The following is a 20,078-nucleotide window of genomic DNA, read 5'->3' on the forward strand; positions in this document are numbered from 1 at the left end:
GAAAGGTTATGAATCCCTTAACTAAATTACCTTTTGAGTTCCATGTTCCTTGTTGCATCACATCACATCAAGGCTTAATAAATACAATTGCTGTATTTACAAGAGGAGTACATGATGATACATTTCTCCATCTGTTTATGTTTTCCTCTTCCCATCTTCTATGTGGTCTTCTAGGTATTTTCATCTCTTGGTATCCATACAATAACTTCCTTTGTTCATCTTTGATCTGTTCTTCTTGCAATGTGTCAGTTAGGTCACATATTTACATTTGTTCTTGGATCCATGAGTTTCTTTCTCTATTTCTTCTTGTTATTCCAAGCAGACGTATTTCCATGATTCTTTGTGTTGTCCACAGTTTCTGTAATATTTTTGTATTTAGTGACCATTTCATTTCATTCTTTCCATAATATCTGTCTGCACTGATTTGTTGCTCAAGGTAGACATGACTTTTGACTTCTTCAAGTATCTGTTGATCTACTTAAGAAAGTGTCCAATCGAGAGGAGGCCATTCGCCTCATCATGCTCATTTGGTGTCCATTAATAACTAAGTGATCCAAGGATCCAATTTGATCTGGAAAAGCTCCTCTGGTCTGATGTGAATGATGCCTTTCATGATTTTGAAGACTTGGATCAAGTCCCCACGTAGTCTCCTCTGTTCCAGGGTGAAAAGGTTCAGTTCCATCAGTCTCTCAGTAGGACATTCCCTCTCCTCTGAACTGCCTCTAGAGCAGCGATATCTTTCTTGAAGTGTGGAGCCCAGAACTGTCCACAGTATCCAGATGAGCTCTAACTAGTGCATTGTACAGTCTGAACATCACTGCCCTTGATCTCAATTCTACACTTTTGACAATATACCTTAACATCCTGTTTGCCTTTTTTATTGCTTCCCCACATTGTTTGGATGGAGAAAGTGAGGAGTCCATGTAGAATATAGTGGACATTTTTGTAACCTGAATGTAATATCTTGCACTTGTCCACATTGAATTTAATCAGTTTTCTTACATTTGACAAAGCTCTTAAACATTGGTTTTACTCAGGTTCATTTTCAGTCCAGTTTTCTTGCATCTGAGACCCTAAAACCACCACGGTAGTTGCCTCTTCCTCGTCTCCCATCCCCCATACTAAAGGGATGAATGGTGCTACACTGTGAATAGGCTGAGTCTAGCAGACTACAGCAGTGATGTGGGAATGGCTTTCTCCAGCTGCTAAGAAATGAAGTATTCTGAAAAGAAAATCATATATTTAATTAAATGGGGGTAGTTTACCTAACTTCATTTTTCATGTCTGAAACAAAAGGTAAAATACTGTAATTATTTCCAGATCAACCTGCATTTGCTTCAGCCCATGGACCACCTGGAAGCCACACCACACTCTGTTTAATGGAAAAAGATGTGTCACATTATACTTTTGGAATGAGTCTCAGGATTGTTTAGATCAGTTTTAATCCAGCCCTTGTTTTTAATAATAGCACCAACAGTGCTGTGCCCAACTGTCACTCAAAGGCTAATGCCGTATTTCTGGAGCAGTGGCGCCGGCTCTGTAAGTGTCGCAGTGATATTGATTTTATCAATACCAGTGACAGAATCTGATAAAGAAATGCTATTAACATCGCATTTCCATACCGTAAGTAACATCACAATGTGAAATCGGAAACAGTGACATTTACGCTAGAGTGAGTGTGTGAAGTTTTCAGGCTCTCCTACAAAACTTTGTGGACTGGAGCTCAAAGACCACTTGAGTCAGGTTTTCCAAATAAGAGCCCAGATTGAAAGAAACCTAGAAGGCACAGTGGGTTTCCAAGGATGAAGATGTAATTGTTTATTGGGATGGACGTTGCTCTTTACACTTTCATGTTGTTAAGTACAGCTAAAATGCCAGGCAACCTGCAATTGATGCTTTCCGTTCAGGTGGGGAGTCAAGACCGGTAAGCAGCTTGTCTATTTATTTGCAAAATAGAGCTGTTTAATCTTTGCAATTGTAAACAGTACAAATTTGAATAGTGCTTAGCACCCTTGAGTATAAATTGTTAGGGAAAGTACATTTTAAACCAGGGCACAAATACATAAATAAATAAATTGGTTTGATTTTGCAGGGGGGATAAACAAAAAAAGGTCCAATCCACTCTTTTAGTTGAGGCTAAGATGTGGCCTGTAACACATTGCTGTATTGCTTTTACACAAGAAGTTGGACACAAATGAAATTGACTACTTTAACAGACATTGAACCAACTTATGTTTTATTATGAAGCATATATATTGTATTGAGTCGAGGGTACGGGTCTTCAATCACCATTATGTACTGCACAAACTCTCTTTTGCAATGAACAGGACCACAGACAGCACAGCCAAGCACTCCGTTGGTCAGAACCATGGACAGCACAGCAGCCGGGTCTCAGTAGATTAGGACCATGGACAGCACAGCAGCCATTATTGGATGAAGAATTGAACTGGTTGAGGACTCTGAATAGAGTTTGGATGACAACAACCCTAATAATGACCTATGGAAAAATCAATTGACCATGAGACTGCTGTCCAGGGCTAGCTAGGTTTTGTGTGTAGTAGACCATCCCTGCTACAGATAGTGCTTCCTACAAGGAGTTAGGTTTTGTTTTACTTTTTTTTTCCAGAATGGAAACAAATAAAACCACCTGTGGTCTGTTTTACGCTATTCCTCTTCCCAAGTCCAGATTATTCTACATGAAAATTGATCCCTGAATTGTCTTCAGGTCCAAGACCATTAAAATTTGAAACTGGAAACAAATTGTATATAGTACAATATTGGGCTATTGTAGCCCATCATCAATAGATGTCAAAACACAGAACTGCACAATATATATGGAAACCCTAGGACCCTACCTGCAAGAAATGTGCTACTGTGCTTTTGTTGTATTCAGTCTACTGCCACCCATACTGTTTTGATTAAACATCAAAGTACAGCACAGTCAAAACGTATGAAGAGTGAATGAAAACTATTATTCTACCATGACGTGGCCTCATATATCAAGAAATACGAGTGATATTCTGTATGTTTTGTGTGTTTGGCCTGGAAACCTAATGGGTCTAACCATGTTGAATTACTGTAAAAATGTCCTTTGTACAAAATGAATAGGTTAAAGTCTATTAACCTCTCTGAAAATTTGAATAACTCACCTGAGAACCCTGGAAGTGATGTAATTGTACTAAAATATGACCGGTATATACTTTTCCTTGATGCCAAAGTTGTTGTTATTATTATAATGTATAACCCAATTTGAATGATCTTAAAAGGTGAAAAACACACCCTACAAATTATATTTACTGCAGTTTCCATTTTCATTTTATTACATGCATGACAGTCCAGTAGAGCACTGACATAGTTTGAGAAACGTCATTAGCAGCACATAAATATTAAACAGTCAACACCATTTTCAATACACAATCACTTGTGCAACAGCAATGTTTCCATTGATCCTCAGTTTTAAGGTAAAGCCTGCAACCACATTGTTTTCACAAGCACAGCATTTCATGGTTCATAGTTGTTGGGATGTTTTTGGTTTCAAATTATATGCAGGTGGACAATCGCCTACAGGGTCTTGGTAACAGACTCAGTAATGCAATGAGGCCATACAGTAAGTGTACATCACTAAAACTGTATTCTCGGTCAGGCCTATTCGTTTCTAGACCTTTTATGTTCTTACTTCACAACTCAGTGCATTGGCTTATTAAACCCTTGTATATTTTTATATAAAAATATAACCCCATGTCAATGTGATTCAGGTTTCAGAAACACCTTGCTGTAGGTATTGTCTATGTTGCGCAGTTTTGGGGAACCCTAATCCTAGAGGTTTTGTAACCCTAAAGCTGCAGGTCCCTACAAAATAAGCAATGCCACTTTATTAAAAACACATTTTTGTTATGTATGGTCCCAAAACTGCTTACAATCCAGCCGAGGGTATCTCTGCAGGGTTACTGCAAAATGTTCTTTCTAGTTTCCTAACAGCTGAAACCAATTAAGAGAGGTCTGAATGGAAGGAGCTCAATCAGCCCAGGAGCTGAAAACATCCCTGTGAACCCGTCTGTAGGTTCAAAGAGAACAGTACATTATGTGTATTTCAAGATTAGCAGTGTTTTAACAGTAAAACAGAAAATCCGGTCTAGTCTTTTTTTCTGTGTTATGCCCTCAGCGAAAATGTTTACTGTGCAACACAACTGAAAGCTTTATATGAAAAAGTCTTATGTTCAAAATAGTTACTGTATAAACATACATTATATAGACTTCTGCTACTTTAATACAGTTTACTTTATGTCATATACAGTTAGGTCCATAAATATTTGCAGAGTGACACAATTGTCATCATTTTGGCTCTGTACGCCACCACAATGGATTTGAAACAATCAAGATGTGCTTTAAGTGTAGACTTTCATCTTTAATTTGAGGGTAGTTACATCCAAATTGGGTGAACGGTGTAGGAATTACAACCATTTTATAGGTGCCCCCCCCAATTTTAGGGTCTCAAAAGTAATTGGACAAACTAACATAATCATGAATTAAGTTGTGAGTTTCAATACTTGGTGGCAAATCCTTTGCAGTCAACGACTGCTGAAGTCTGAACCCATAGACATCACCAGATGCTGGGTTTCTTCCCTGGTGATGCTCTGCCAGGCCTGCAATGCAGCTGTCTTTAGTTCCTGCTTGTTCTTGGGGCGTTCTGCATTTTGTGTAAAAATGGGTGTAATTCCTACACCGTTAACCCAATTTGGATGTAACTTCCCTCAAATAAAATATGAAAGTCTGCACTTAAAGCACCTCTTGATAATTTCCTGGTCAATGGTCATTGTGGTGGCATATATATATATATATATTAATTCAAATGAGTGCAGCTTAGACAACAGCTTGCTCAACATTACAATCCCTCGGAAAAGCTTTGATATGAATATTAATAAATTCCATTACTGACACACAGTTGCCATAAAAGCTCATACAGTAATTAGGCACTTAGGGCTAATGAGCACATCGATTGATTTCAAACACAGGCTGACAAACTTGAGAGACAAGCGACAGCACTGTCTAAAGAGTAACATTTATGTCTCCAAAGGTGAAGCAAAATGTTCACAAGGCACCCAAATAAAGTGGTGAATGGGAATAGAAAAGGCCTATATGATGCAGATGAGGAATTACAGATGTATGTGGTCACTTTTTACACACAGTCTGATTTGTTTATGTATTTTGGTACATATGTACAAGCTGGTACCAAGTGCTGGACACATACAGACTGATGAATCTTAAATCTACACCTCCCTTGAAAAAATGTTTCTTAATTGGTTGGAAACCCCATCCTTTCCTCCAGCTCTTTGAACCCGAACATTTGTAATCACAAGGGTTATTTGCAATAACTTTTTGTTCACTGCAGAAGCTCGCCTCAATTATGAATCAGATGCAAATATTCAAATATATCAAATATTCAATATCAAACACGAAGAATAGGCAAGCTATTTACGTCATTTTATAGTGTGTGGTGAGTTTCCTGGTCTAGTATACATAAAAATAAAAATAAATCAGCCTGTTTCACGTGTTTGTACTTTCAACTAAACCTGTTGTATAAAGGTTTTACTTCAAAGCTGCCAGCATGGCTGTCATTTGGAACTTAGTAACATTTTGCAAAGATATCAGGCCGATACAATTTGCTCAAACAATACAATAAGTAATGTTTTGCGAGTATCAAATGCATACTTTTAAAAGGACTGGTATGATAAGTGCAATTTGCAGTTCTGTCAATTACAACAAAAACAAAATGGGTTCCACTACAGCAAGATACCAATATGGGTGTCTCATCATTTAATGAGCCGGTGACAAAAGAGGGATTTAAAAGGGAAAAAGGTCCAGTATTGTGGCTGTAGCAGGCGCTAATTGGCTCGTACCCTCATCAACGGTGCAGGTCTGTCTAGTGCAATTTATGTGCCTGTCTGAGTTCCATCTGAATTCATGCAATGTCACTTCTTTAAATGACTCAAACAATCTGCTGGGCTACTTGGGTCAGAATCCTTTAAAACAGACATGAACCCGAACAGGGTTAAACTAGAACTTCACATAACTGACTCTTGAGTACAGCATGCAAACTTCAGCTGAAGGAAGGCATCCCAACTTAAACCTAATGTCTTGTGTCATCTCAATGCAGGTGCATAAAAATAGGAAAACTTTAATTAAACTCATGCTCTTTGTTGATTGTGTCCCTGAATCCTGCATGAAGCCAGTTTAATTGTTTTCAATGGAGGAGAGAATTTCTTGACCTTTACCAGCCATTCCAGCGAGCAAAATCAATTGCCCTGACAAAACCAAACAATACTGCATAACTTAAAGTGCTAGACTTCTGTCTCTACAGAACTGTATCTTTTTGCATCCTCTGCATTCCTTTTTTCTATCTACCTCTGCATATACCCATTTTAAGTACTGTGGGAAAGTATTACGTTACACAATTAATTATTTTGTTATGACAATAATCTGTAACAATCTGATACTATTCCAAACCAGTACAGTACCCACATTACGTTCAGATTGTGTTCAGACTATTGAGATTTTTCTCACACAGCAACAGAAGCTGTGTTCAAGAAGTAAAAGCAATTGTAAATATCTTCTGCATTCAATGTACAATTGATTTTAATATGGAAGACTGAATGGAGTTGATTTTTGTTGTGCTTTAAAATCTAAATGGGGGAGATTTTATGGGCAGGTTTCATATAAAAATTATGCGGAGTCTGGCATTCATCAGAAAATGAAGATTGGCACAGATTCTCAGGCAAGCCTTTCACTCTTACTGCATGATGTCGTGAGAGACGTCCAAACTGTGCACAGCATCTGGGGAAAGCCGTACACACACACTCCTTTCATATAGAATCTATCTTTCATTTCACACAAAGGTATAGATCCAGCTTTGTTGGGAACTTGTTTGGATGTCTGTGCTAATCTGCCATTTTGTTTAATACGGTACATATGTCAGAAAAAAAATCCTTTATTATTTTAATTTAAATGTTTATTATGTACTCATATGCTGAGAATAAATGTTAATAGTAGTACACATTTAAAAATAAAATCATAAATCCTTACCAGAAGGTCTACAAGAACCTGTCAGTGGGAAGACATAGACAGGGTGCCAGCACAAGAAAAATAAACTTCAGAGAAAAGTATCTCTCCTGATTCCACTAGTGATGCATGTTTGACAATATTAACACCCCAGACTAGCAACGCAGTCATCAGGCTTCTGTCAGAACAATTAAGAGTTTACTTTAGGTGAGTGTTTTCTTGCATAATGTATGCCTTTCTAAAGTTAGACAGATGACTAGCCTAACTATAACCTTTTGCTTTGATGGAAAATGTTGAACAAAATCTGAACATAATCCAACTATAGGCTGCACAAAAAACTGCTACCTTTCTGCCCACCTGGCAATAGAGAATACATGGAGAATCGTGTTGAAATATATATCACCAAAGCTAACTTTTAATCACAGATTTAATTGATTGAGAATTAACGTATTATATTCCATGTACCCTGTTTGGCACTGAAGAGAGAAGAAATGGAAACAAGGTCCCTTGGGCTTATGTTATCATTCAAATGCAAATGAAATGCAACTATACCATTAGATATGAAAGAAGGCCCACAGGGGTGACCTTCTGTCCTCCAGATCACAGCTGGATGCTGATTTCTCAATTATTATTAGTATTTTGCCAGGTTTTTTCTGGGCAGTGTCTTCTTTTTCTGTCAGTATTTCTGTATAAACTATTCATCCCATGAAAAATATTTTGCACTTTTATATTTTCCCTTCTTTCACAAAATCTCACTTTATTAGTTGGCAAAAGGTAATGTTTCCGTGTAATGCCTTCATCAAGGGTTTTAACATTATTATGATTAATTATAATTATCCATATCACTATTTATTGCAGGTGTCTTACAAGAGAGTTACAGTTAGCTTTTGTAAGGGTGCAAATCTAACGGGGAAATACATATTAGCAACCTTTTGGTTGTTTCCCTGTATTTACTGTAATTTCAACTTTATTAAGGATGCTTATATTCAAGATTGAATGTAGCCTACTGCTTGCCTGAGCAGTACAATACATTTTCCTGTGACTGATCTTGACATGAAACAAAACACCTGTATAAAGAAATTCAGTCTCCTACTTAATTTATAACAAATATAAACAATGATTGCGATTAATCACATTTTCCTCTTTTAAAATAAGTCCTCTGTACCTCCATGTGGTGACAGTGGAGTTGGTGGTGCCTCAGTTTGTCCTCATCACAGAGTGAATCTACATCCTGTTTGCATGTCAGTCAAAACAAGGCTGCAAAGCACTCTGAGTGGACCCCTACAGGGTCTTTCAGTTTTCTTAGTGGAGTCTTATACCTTTTCCAGTAAATTATTCAATCAATCCTAAGGGTAATCACCTACATTTTATACAAATGGGAGCACTGTTGTACTGTCCTCTTTGAATAGCTTCATGCAGTTGTGTACCACATACTCACACACAAGCGATCATAATGAGCCACCCTCTGGTGTGCATTGTCATCGTCCAATGGGAGCCTGTTCCCAAACGGTTCAATTTCTGTGTGCTTCATGAGGCACAGCTTTCGTGATTCAGTAGTCTGAAAAGGCCTTACTTAACCTTACTAACACCCTTTTATATGTCTGTTACCTGTAATTCTGCATGCAATGAACATACTTTTGAATTGAATTTGCTGCTGCAGTCATTTTTGACAACCCCCCTGGTTTTTATTTGAGAGGAGCAATGACTGGCCCCTGTGGGACACTACTAATTTGGTCAAATCGCTTTCCCATTAGGAGTATAACTTCCATTAAACTTTTTTAAATCTATATGCATAGGTTCTTTGACAATCATTGTTGATGTTATTTTCCCAAGTTGTGTCTAAAAAGCTGCTGAAGGCTGAAACAGTCTAACCCAAAGAGTGCTGCCATTCTGTGACATTTTGTGTTAATTTGCACTCAGAATATTCTTCCCATCTCTGCCAGATGAACATAATATCTAAATCAATTCAGGACTGAAAAAATAATCAGCAAGCAAGAGAAAAATGTTCATTTCAACATGGACCCTCCCATTGAACAAAACCAGCTTTTGAGGAAGAAAACGAACACACACAACAGCATCACGAGAGGGTACTTCGCCACGCCACCCCCGTCGCGATTCGTTCAGACGCTGTTGGGGTTGTAGCAGAGCATGTTGAGTTGCAGATTTTCATCCCAGTGCCTCATGATGACGAACAGCTGCCTGGCCGCCCCTTTGACCGTGGCGGGATCGCGGCCTTCAGGGATGGACTGTGCATTGAGCCACATGCTGGCCTTCGCCGCGATCAGCTCCCATTCGATGAAGTAGGAGGCTGAGCTGTGTTCCAGCCAGGCCAGGGCCACCGCGGTGGCCCACACCATCCCCTCTGGCTCCAGGTACTTCTGCAGACAGCTGACCGCAGGGGGTGTCTCCACCCCTTCCGACTCAGACCCCCTACCGCTGTCTGTCTGGGAGTTGACCGACGGTGGGCCACGTTCGGTGGAAAACCCCTGAAAGGTGGCTTCTGGGGAGGATGGTTCATGCTCTGTCCGGGGACTTCTGGCATGACTTTCTCCGAGACCTCCAGAGAAATGGGAAGGCCTCCGGTTGCTGCCGAGCTCAACACACTGGTTAACAGCAAAGTCTCTCAACCCTGTACTCTCCTTCGGGGACGCCTCAACACTAGGGCCTGCTTTCCTCCCCTCTTCCTGGCTCTCTGACACTCTGCTGCCCGAATGCGAGGCGTGGGTGAGGCTGACCCGGTGACTGGCGAATGGAGACGTCCACTTCAGCTTCTCCATGGGGATGTTAATGGCCTCACAAAGGGCATCATTCAGGACGAATGCCCCACATGCTAACTGCAAGGAAACCTGCCAAAAGACACAAGTTTGAGAAGATGATGACATTTATTTAGAAATTATTTTTTTTAATTACAAACTCTGGCCAGAAGGGACACCATAATATAAAGGGGTCAGATTAGGGATAAGATCCAATCAAATATTTGACCCACCTGCTCAACAAAGCAAACAAAACTTCACAGAGTCTGAAATGTGAGATTAGTGATTGGATCAAGGTTTTGATTTATTTCTGTTCAAGGTTAAATCAATAATGTAATTATCTTATAATGTTTTGGGGCATTTGGTTAGTTGTATTTCCTCTATGGACCTTTGTGTTTTTAATGATACAACCAATTGCATCCCAGAAAATTAAAAAAAAATGCTAAAAAGGTCTGTTTACATTTACAGCAAATACATCTCTTTCTGTTCTCTGTCTGCAACATGTCGTGTATTGGGTTGCACAGTAAGTGTCTGCAGTTCAGAAATTACATTATATAAATCACATTTAAACTTGATGATAACACACATTTCACATTTACAATAACCAAAATATTGTTAGTCCTACAGAAAATATGAGATGACTCAGCCACACTGACCTTTTCTGTATTGCTAGCAAATAAATATGTTTCCTGAATTGATCTCAAGCTGTGGTAACACCCAATATTCATCAGGATGCTTATCCCAGGTAGGGGACAGAAACCTCCCTGGGCCGTATTACCATCTGATTGGCTGGTTCATTTATAGTGTTTGAACTAAGATGCATGCATGTATCAGTGTGTGTGTGTGTATATATATATATATATATATATATATATATATATATATATATATATATATATATATATATATATACACCGATCAGCCATAACATTATGACCACTAACAGGTGAAGTGAATAACACTGATAATCTCATTATCATGGCACCTGTCAGTGGGTGGGATATATTAGGCAGCAAGAGAACATTTTGTCCTCAAAGCTGATGTGTCAGAAGCAGGAAAAATGGGCAGCGTAAGGATCTGAGCGACTTTGACAAGGGCCAAATTGGGATGGCTAGACGACTGGGTCAGAGCATCTCCAAAACTGCAGCTCTTGTGGGGTGTTCCCGGTCTGCAGTGGTCAGTCCCTATCAAAAGTGGTCCAAGGAAGGAAAAGCGGTGAACCGGCGACAGGGTCATGGGCGGCCAAGGCTCATTGATGCACGTTGGGAGCGAAGGCTGGCGCGTGTTGTCTGATCCAACAGACGAGCTACTGTAGCTCAAATTGCTGAAAAAGTGAATGCTGGTTCTGATAGAAAGGTGTCAGAACACACAGTGCATCGCAGTTTGTTGCGTATGGGGCTGTGTAGCCGCAGACCAGTCAGGGTGCCCATGCTGACCCCTGTCCACTGCCGAAAGTGCCTACAATGCGGATGTGAGCATCAGAACTGGACCACGGAGCAATGGAAGAAGGTGGCCTGGTCTGATGAATCATGAGTTCAATGTGTTGACTTGGCCTCCAAATTCCCCAGATCTCAATCCAATCGAGCATCTGTGGGATGTGCTGGACAAACAAGTCCGATCCATGGAGGCCCCACCTCGCAACTTACAGGACTTAAAGGATCTGCTGCTAACGTCTTGGTGCCAGATACCACAGCACACCTTCAGAGGTCTAGTGGAGTCCATGCCTCGACGGGTCAGGGCTGTTTTGGCGGCAAAAGGGGGACCTACACAAAATTAGGCAGGTGGTCATAATGTTATGGCTGATCGGTGTATATATATGTGATTATGATTTTATCTTAGTTTTGAATACCAGTGCATATTATCACTATCTTTAATGAATTGCAATGCTTCTTCTTAATGTTAGGTGACAGTTGACAGTTAGTTGTAGCATGAAGCATATCAATGCACAGAGACACCAACCAGTGGGATGTAGTCGTTGTTCTCGTTCTCGCTGACGGACTCGCTGGTTTTGCTTGGTGACCGAGACATGAAACCCCGCGCTGCCCGGGTCAACAGCCGAGTCCTGCTGAGGCTCAGCCTGGTGGATCAGGTGACAACAAAATAAGACATTTCACCAATGACCGGAAACTCACTGCAAGCAACAGACCAACTTCAGGGTTGTAAAGACAAATGTATTTCCTGTGATATGATTGTGCAAGGAGACACACTTTTTGGTGTGTATGTTATGCCCTTAAATAGTCTTTTATGAAGGTAAACAGGGGCACTTATTTTGCTTGCTAAAGATAAAATCAAGAATTGTGTTACAATAAATGAAATTAAAGTACAATCTGTTGTTTTGTGAAACTTTATAAAGTATTGTGTCTGGGCTCCTGCCCAGAAGGTGTCGCTGTTTGAGAGCTAGAGTAGCCAGAATAATTCACACTGGTGGTGCATTCAATGACATGTAACATGTAATTGGGCTTGAACTGTGTATGTGTTTTAGCTCATTTTAGTTTATATTTAGGGATACATACACATTCAGGATCATTTCTATATCATGAATGGAAATATAGTCTAAGAATAAAGTGCTCATTGCTCGTACAATCCTATATATTTGAATGAAATCAATGTATATGTTGTGATAAACTAAACCATAATTACACAATTAATTAATGTACATACATTAGTGTGCAAATCTAACAGAATACATGACTTGTTCTTAATTGAGCTTTTCATTATTTACATGAGAGATATACTAAATAGAGGAGCAATATTGAATAAGAATATGCAGCTATATGCTATTTGCACTGAAAGCTGCAAACCAAGGGTAAACATTAATTTCTAGAGGTAATGTAATTGTGAGAAAATAGTGTATAATATGTGGGGAGGTAAGGCAGATGCACTGTCAATGCCAATGTTTTTCAGTTGGAAATAAGAGTCCGAATGAAGTGACTTACATCTGGTCCCTATCATTGTGTTGCATCTCTCTCTGTGAACAGAGGGGCTGATGAAACGTCTATTGCTCAGAATTAATTTTATTGGCATATAAATTGTGTTAGACGTTTCCCGCAGATGAAATTACAGAGCACTTCCGATGACTGAGTGAAGTGGCTCGCTGTGCCTTGTTCGCCCATTGATGACAACAAAATGGCAGTTCCAGTATCACTGCTGACAGAAACAGTGGCAGCTGAGATTTAAAGAATTTTTCAGACAAAAGCAGGCTGTTATATGCAATTGAGAGGTCTGTGAATAGGAAGGAGACAAAGGAACATTGAGATAATGTAGGTTTGAAAATCTGAGTGATAACGACAAATGGAGAGCAAGTGCTCACAGGAGTTTGATTAAAGAATCAATGAGGTACGGCTCACAGTGGCACGATCATTTTCATAGCCTTCCCAAGGGAAACAAAGATGAAATTAAAAGGCTCATTTTAAGGCCTGTATTTCATTTTCCTGTGCGACTCTTACAGCATTTAAGCAGTGAGTCTGCTGTAGCGTAATGCTTGAAATGAAGAGAATGACTCATTAAGAGCACATTTCATTTGGTCTTATTAGTTTAATACATACAAAACTCAACTAATAAGATTTTCTCTCCAGAGTCTTTCTTTCCACAGAGCACTGACTGCCTGGCTCAACAGTGTATTTTAATGGATAGGAATTATTAATAAATGCATGATTCGTCATCAGATCTCTGAATTATATGAGATAGAGACATACATTTTCAATGCCGGTTGCAGTGTTAAAGGCAGGTAGTGACAAGAAATAAGCGTTGAAAGTTGGGGGCTCTGACTATAAACAGTGTTTGTTTATCAGGGGATGCTAGAGATTTTACACTTTATCAAACTTTGTTAAATGTTTTTTATCATTTATTACATAAATATATATATATATATATATATATATATATATATTTTTTAATGTTTAATGATCATTAACTGTTTAGCAAATACTGAATATGAGATGCATTGACTGATGTTTAAAATGGTTTCTATTAATAATAATAATAATAATTTCTCCATCCAAACAATGTGGGGAAGCAATAAAAAAGGCAAACAGGATGTAGGGTATATTGTCAAAAGTGTAGAATTGAGAACAAGGGCAGTGATGTTCAGACTGTACAATGCACTAGTTAGAGCTCATCTGGATACTGTGGACAGTTCTGGGCTCCACACTTCAAGAAAGATATCGCTGCTCTAGAGGCAGTTCAGAGGAGAGCAACCAGACTTATTCCAGGTCTGAAGGGAATGTCCTACTGAGAGACTGAGGAACTGAACCTTTTCACCCTGGAACAGAGGAGACTACATGGGGACTTGATCCAAGTCTTCAAAATCATGAAAGGCATCAACCACATCAAACCAGAGGAGCTTTTCCAGATCAGCAGGGACACACGCACCCGGGGACACAAATGGAAATTGGGCTTCAAGGCATTCAAGACAGAAAACAGGAGACACTTCTTCACACAGAGAGGCGTCACAATCTGAACAAACTCCCCAGCGATGTGGCTGAAGAGACAATTTGGGAACATTCAAAAACAGACTGGATAGGATCCTTGGATCACTTAGTTATTAATGGACACCAAACGAGCACGATGGGGCGAATGGCCTCCTCTCGATTGGACACTTTCTAATTTGTACTTCTCAGTTCATACAAAAAACACCAATCACACACTCGATAGAACAAATACAATTTTAATACATTTTATAAAAAAAAATTAAAAAACATACACGGCTCAGTCACACCTGAGTTCTTCAATCTCACCTTCTGTAAAGACTCTCAATGTTAACTACTTAATTATGATGAAGATGATTATGATACCTTTAGCCATGGTTGCTCGCATTTTTGAACTGTAAAATGATCCAATTTATACATGTAATGTAATTTCAAATACATTAAAAAAGAAAAGAAACCTGCTTAAAGGCCAATAAGAAAGATCTGCACATCTACACACAGATCTGATTTTTTCATCTTCAACCAAAAATAAATAAAATACATTCATATTCTTTTTAAAGTCTAAATTACTTGTCCAACGCCCTCCCATCCCATATTAAAGTCCCCTGGGACTCTGGCCCCTTACCTGGCAGCGAACAAGCTCTCGACCGATTTCTGAGAATGAACCGATGTCACCGAGGGACTCCTTTGTGGAGCTGGACAGAGAAGACAGAAAAGACGAGCGCTTACTTACACAAACACACACACTGGCATGGTGTCTCAGGTGGAGTTGGCATACATCCCATAGGATCCCTTAGGATTTGCTTTTGTTTCCATTGTGTAATATTGTTCCAATATAATGGCTTTGCACTGTTAATAAGTTTATCCGGTGAGTGTAAATGCTAGAACTGGAGTCGCTCCAAGATGTCTATATTTGCGAATTGTAGGGTAAATACTCAAATGATTCATATGGAAAGAGATACTTCTACAGAGACTCTTTTCTATCTTTTATAGTGATAAATACAGCCTGCACACAGAAGGTTGACGTACAGTATTTTGAAAAGTCACATGACTTCCTGCCGGCTTCTCCTATAGTGCTTAATTGTGACTCTCCTCTGTTAAGAGTCTGACAATCAAGGTGAAGTTTTCTTAAGAACACTTACCTTTGGGACATAATGAGTTAGAAATCACCAAGTTAAGGCCTTTTATTTTCTGCTTCACGGGCAGCTGAATTCCATTACCTGTTACTATGTGACTAATGTGAAAACCTTCAAAATTCCCAGGAAAAGGATGTAAATTAAGGGACAAGTGGTGTTCAGCCCCTTTCCCCTGAACATTGAAGGGCTCACCGTGCGTCTGAGTGTTCAGTGTACATAAATAGCAGTTTTTAACTTAAATTTCTCTCATTAATACTTAAACAAGGATATTGAGAAGAAAAACCATTTTAAATAGTGTTAATATGGAGAGCATGTGCTTTGTATGCTTGTTATGCATACGGAAATTAAGGTGAAACCTTATATTAAAATGTGTAACCATTGCCTGCTTATGTAGCCCACACAGAATGATTCAGTTGTTCAATTTGGACACATAGTTAACTAGAATTATGGTGAGAAGAAATAACCTGATCAAGCAATGTTGGCAGTTTATAACTGTGTGATCATTTCCTGTTATCACTCCAATGTAAGCCAAGTGACTCAACAGTTTACAAAGAGCGAATGAATTGACTTCACAGCAGCCCAGATATCCAAATTGATCAGAGAACAAATCAAAAATAATTTCTTATATATGCTGTTCTGACTTTTTGGGGGAAAGGGTAGATGCTTTGATCAAACAATAGCTATGGGATATGCTGAGAATTAACTTATTTCTTTCCTCGAGACTTCCAGATTGATTGTAATCTACGCATGATGGGAACGATTCTCACAACGTACAGCGATGAAAGTGACACTGCTTCCTCGAATACAGGATGAATTTCCTAACCTAAAATATGAAACAGTCCTCACAGAGAAGCTCGTGGCCTGTTGTCTGGATGACACTCCCCGGCCTTGTGGTCAAAACTGACTCCTGGGGATCAATCAAGGATCAACTGCATATCATTCTCGTTACGTCACATTACTAATATTGCAGAGGACAAGATACCACAGTGTGTCTATATAGAAACATTTTAAAACAATTGAATTTGGTGTCCTTACCTTCCACGAAACTGCATCGCTCCCAGCCTGCCGAAGAAGGTGTGCTGCAGGGGGAGGCCCCTTCCTCCATGGCTAAACCGAGACAAGAAAGTACAGGTAGACATTTGGTAGTAACATGGGTAAATGTCCAAGGATTTCACTGAACACAAAACCTGCAAAAAGCACCTGGACAGCTGACATATTGATGTCCCCACTGAATTATTATATTGTTTTAGATTTTACGAATATATATATATATATATATATATATATATATATATATATATATATTATTGTACCTGTGGCAGGTTAACAACAATCTAATCAAACAAATTGTCAATCATTGATTCAACCACATCTGTTTGATTTCCCCATATTTTATAAATAACAGCACTATTATTCTCTGACATACTTAGATAATATTTAAAAGACTATTAAGTGGCACTGTCAAATCTTTGCTCTTGAAATATCGAATCTAATATATCAAAATCTGTCAAAATTTGATTCATAGCTACTTTTAATGTATTTTGATGACATCATCAACCACATAACTTTGGGTACTTTTATCAAAAATGTAAGGGTTTAAATTGTATGTTGCACACTATATTTTCATAATCATGTGAAAACAAAGCTTAAAACACTGTGGTCGATGGATGCAGGGGCGTCGCTATTTAGGGGGGGCTTTGAATCCCTAAAGGTAGAGTCCTCTGTCACACAAAAAGTCACCATCAAGTGCTAGGATTGTAAGCTGTGATTCGGTCAGTGCGAATGGACGGTCATTCATATTTCAATTCTAAACTCATTGCAGATAAATTAGTCTGCAAGTATATCATTAAATAATTAAGAAAGTTTTTGGTTTTGTCTCGAGGGCAGAAATTACCTTAAGACTCTAAGCCTTTGCAGAGAAATTTGTTACTTTGTCAACCATTTTTGTACCAATCAGTGCATGACTCAACAATTCAGTTTCAGCAGCTGAATTTGGTACTTATGGAGGTTGTTAAGGCATAAGACTTAGCAGTGAAGTCATTATATTTCATGTTTCAAAATGAGCCTGTCAGATTTCTAACAGCTTGCTGTAACAGCTGCAAGGTTTTCCAGTGAACAATGATTGTGTTCTGAATAGAAACCAGAGAAGGATTTCTGCTTGTGATTTTTCTTTTTGCAAACATATTATGTCAGTAGGGCACTTTGGGATAGTTGCCACACTTTAAATATGAGTTGTGACAAAGCTAACAAAGGCAAACAATAGTGTAGATTTGTGTATATATACATATATATATGTGTAACATTTCTTTATCAAGTCAGCTCAGTTACAGTGCTGCTAGAAGTCTGAAACATGCAGTGAGAGAGGACGCTGATGAACAGTTAACATATGGATTAATTGCTTATAATGTAACCCCCTTTTTATGTTATATGTTAAGGAGATGAAATACCAGCAAAACCTTCATAGAAAATATCAATTTAAATAAACTCAGCCCTCTAAATCAGAACCTTTTGAAACCACCTTTGGCAGCAATTGCTACCATGAGACTTCTGGGACAGGTTTCTACCAGCTTTGCACAGTAGGAGTGTGTAGTTTTTGCCCATTATGTAGATTGTATAGCTTATGAAATATGAAGTCCTATTTGAAAGTTTGATGTTTACAAACTCAGATAACATGTGGAAATGTGCAGGCGGGTGAATACGTTTGCAATGCTTACACTTCTACATACAAAGTATCCCTATGCTTACACTGACTTCTAACATATACACTTACTTCTACATATAAAGTATCCCTAATTACTAGTGCTTACACAGAAATTACACAGTACATACATGGGTACTTAAATTACAGTATCAGTTCATTAATTTCCTTTTTAATTTAATTCAGTATGACCTCCTCTGCGGCTCCTGACAAATCTTCTCAGATCGAGTTGCCGTCTTAAGTGCTTTTGTGATCATTCACTCTTCTGAAGGCCCAAATACAAATTGTTTCAATCACAGAGGCTTTTAGAGATCCATGCATTTTCTTCATTTGAAAATAAAAGTCAAAGCCAAAGCCAACAGATCAATCTGTCAGTCACACTGATCAGAAAATGTCTGACAAAAGTTGTATCTGCTTTATGTAGGCCAGGAGTAGCTGCAGTTGCTCTTCCCAGCCTAACGATTTCATTTTTCTATTGGAAAATTATTTGAGAGAAAGGGTCCTTCAGTACTTCACACTGATTGCTCATTCATCGGGCAGAGTTTACATTCGTAGAAGCTGAGCTGTTCGGCACATGTACTCACAATCAGGCTGCTCTCACTCTGAATGACTTAAGCCATTCTGCTAGTGAGTATTGCTGAGTCGCAGCACAGTAAAAGTACAAGACTGGAAATGCTGAATTGGCAAGCTGAGCTCACTCAGCATGACAGGAGACTGTGTACTATAATGACAACGCTAACCGGTACATACATACATGAAGGGAAAATAGTATCACTAAATTACGCTGAATGAGAATATTATGCTGCATGTTAATATCACACTTTTAATTGGCTGGCCATGACTTGAACGCTCATGATATATATTTTAACTGACCTCTTCTAATGAGAAACGTCATGTTAGCAATGAATGCTACATTGCTCCCATTTTGTTCACACAATGTACATGTAGTTCTGTGCCAAGTGATTTGTGTCTGAATCATTTATAAAGGTACGACCCTGGAGCTACAGTGTGACCTTTAACGGGTGAAACTGGAACGTCTGTCTCAAGGAGGGGTGGTGAGACACGGACTGCGCAGTCCTAATGCTCATGGGCAGCTCATCCCACCTCTGTGGGACAACAGAGACAATAAAACATGGCATTTTAAAGTATTTTATCTTTTTATGAAGAACAGACTTACTTAGGGGTGAAAATCCATCCTCCCCCCCTTCAGAAACACAGCTGGACTGGGAGCGGCCCAGGCCGATGGAGTAGCCCCTGGTTTTTCTGCTGCCAGAATGAGTTCCCAGGTTGCTGATGGTCTTTGAAGCCTCTCCTGAATAAAACACAATTAATTCAGTAGGTCGGAGCATCCGTCGACCATGGAGTCCTAGTTTCGACGGGTAGTTGTTCCAGCTAGTAACCCAATTGAAGCCAATTATTAGTATTTTAACCCAGTTCCCGGTCTTTGGCTCCTTGGGTCTCTGAGGGACACTTTTCGCTTGCTGGACATATGAGGAAGACTGATCTAAATGAAATAACAAAGTGAATTACTTCAGCACCTTCAAGAAACCCTGAACAGAAAGTCATTAAAAATCAAATATAAAGGCTTCTAGGTTGCAGACATCAGTTACTGCAGTTAGATAAAGTCAAGATTATTTTGAACCTCACAGTTTAAACGCTGCACAATAAGCTGAGCTGCACAGAGTGCTTGGAGTACTTATGGAAACTCACAGAGCTATTTGAAGGACAGCAGGTGACCTTGTAATGGTATTCCATTGACCATGCTCCATTACAGTTGTGAACTCAAATGCCTTTCCCTCGAGAGCCGTACTTAAAGATCATTTGGTTGTGGCGGTGATTTAGACTGGCATACTGAATAGATTCTGCAAAAACCCAACAAAGCTACCGGTCATTGAATCCTTCAAATTGACTAATCACTGAATATGAAGAAGTTATTAGAAAGCGCCCATGACATTTCTGAATGTATTCTGGAAAAAAGCAGAATCTTTCCTGTCATGTAAAAAAGCCC

At 39.0% G+C, this 20,078-nt stretch overlaps 1 protein-coding gene across 1 annotated transcript in view; it reads right to left on the reverse strand.

Moving 5' to 3' along the window:
- Positions 1 to 3,287: 3,287 nt before the first annotated feature.
- vwa5b1 (von Willebrand factor A domain containing 5B1) overlaps positions 3,288 to 20,078 on the reverse strand; it is a 56,241-nt gene continuing 39,450 nt past the window's right edge. Inside the window, 5 exon segments of the mRNA XM_066691072.1 lie at positions 3,288 to 9,902; positions 11,769 to 11,886; positions 14,862 to 14,931; positions 16,408 to 16,479; positions 19,248 to 19,382. Coding sequence (XP_066547169.1) covers positions 9,177 to 9,902; positions 11,769 to 11,886; positions 14,862 to 14,931; positions 16,408 to 16,479; positions 19,248 to 19,382 — 1,121 coding nt within the window. The 3' untranslated portion in view covers positions 3,288 to 9,176.

The sequence above is a fragment of the Amia ocellicauda genome, chromosome 18, assembly GCF_036373705.1.
Source record: "Amia ocellicauda isolate fAmiCal2 chromosome 18, fAmiCal2.hap1, whole genome shotgun sequence".
In the NCBI taxonomy this organism is placed as follows: Eukaryota; Metazoa; Chordata; class Actinopteri; order Amiiformes; family Amiidae; genus Amia; species Amia ocellicauda.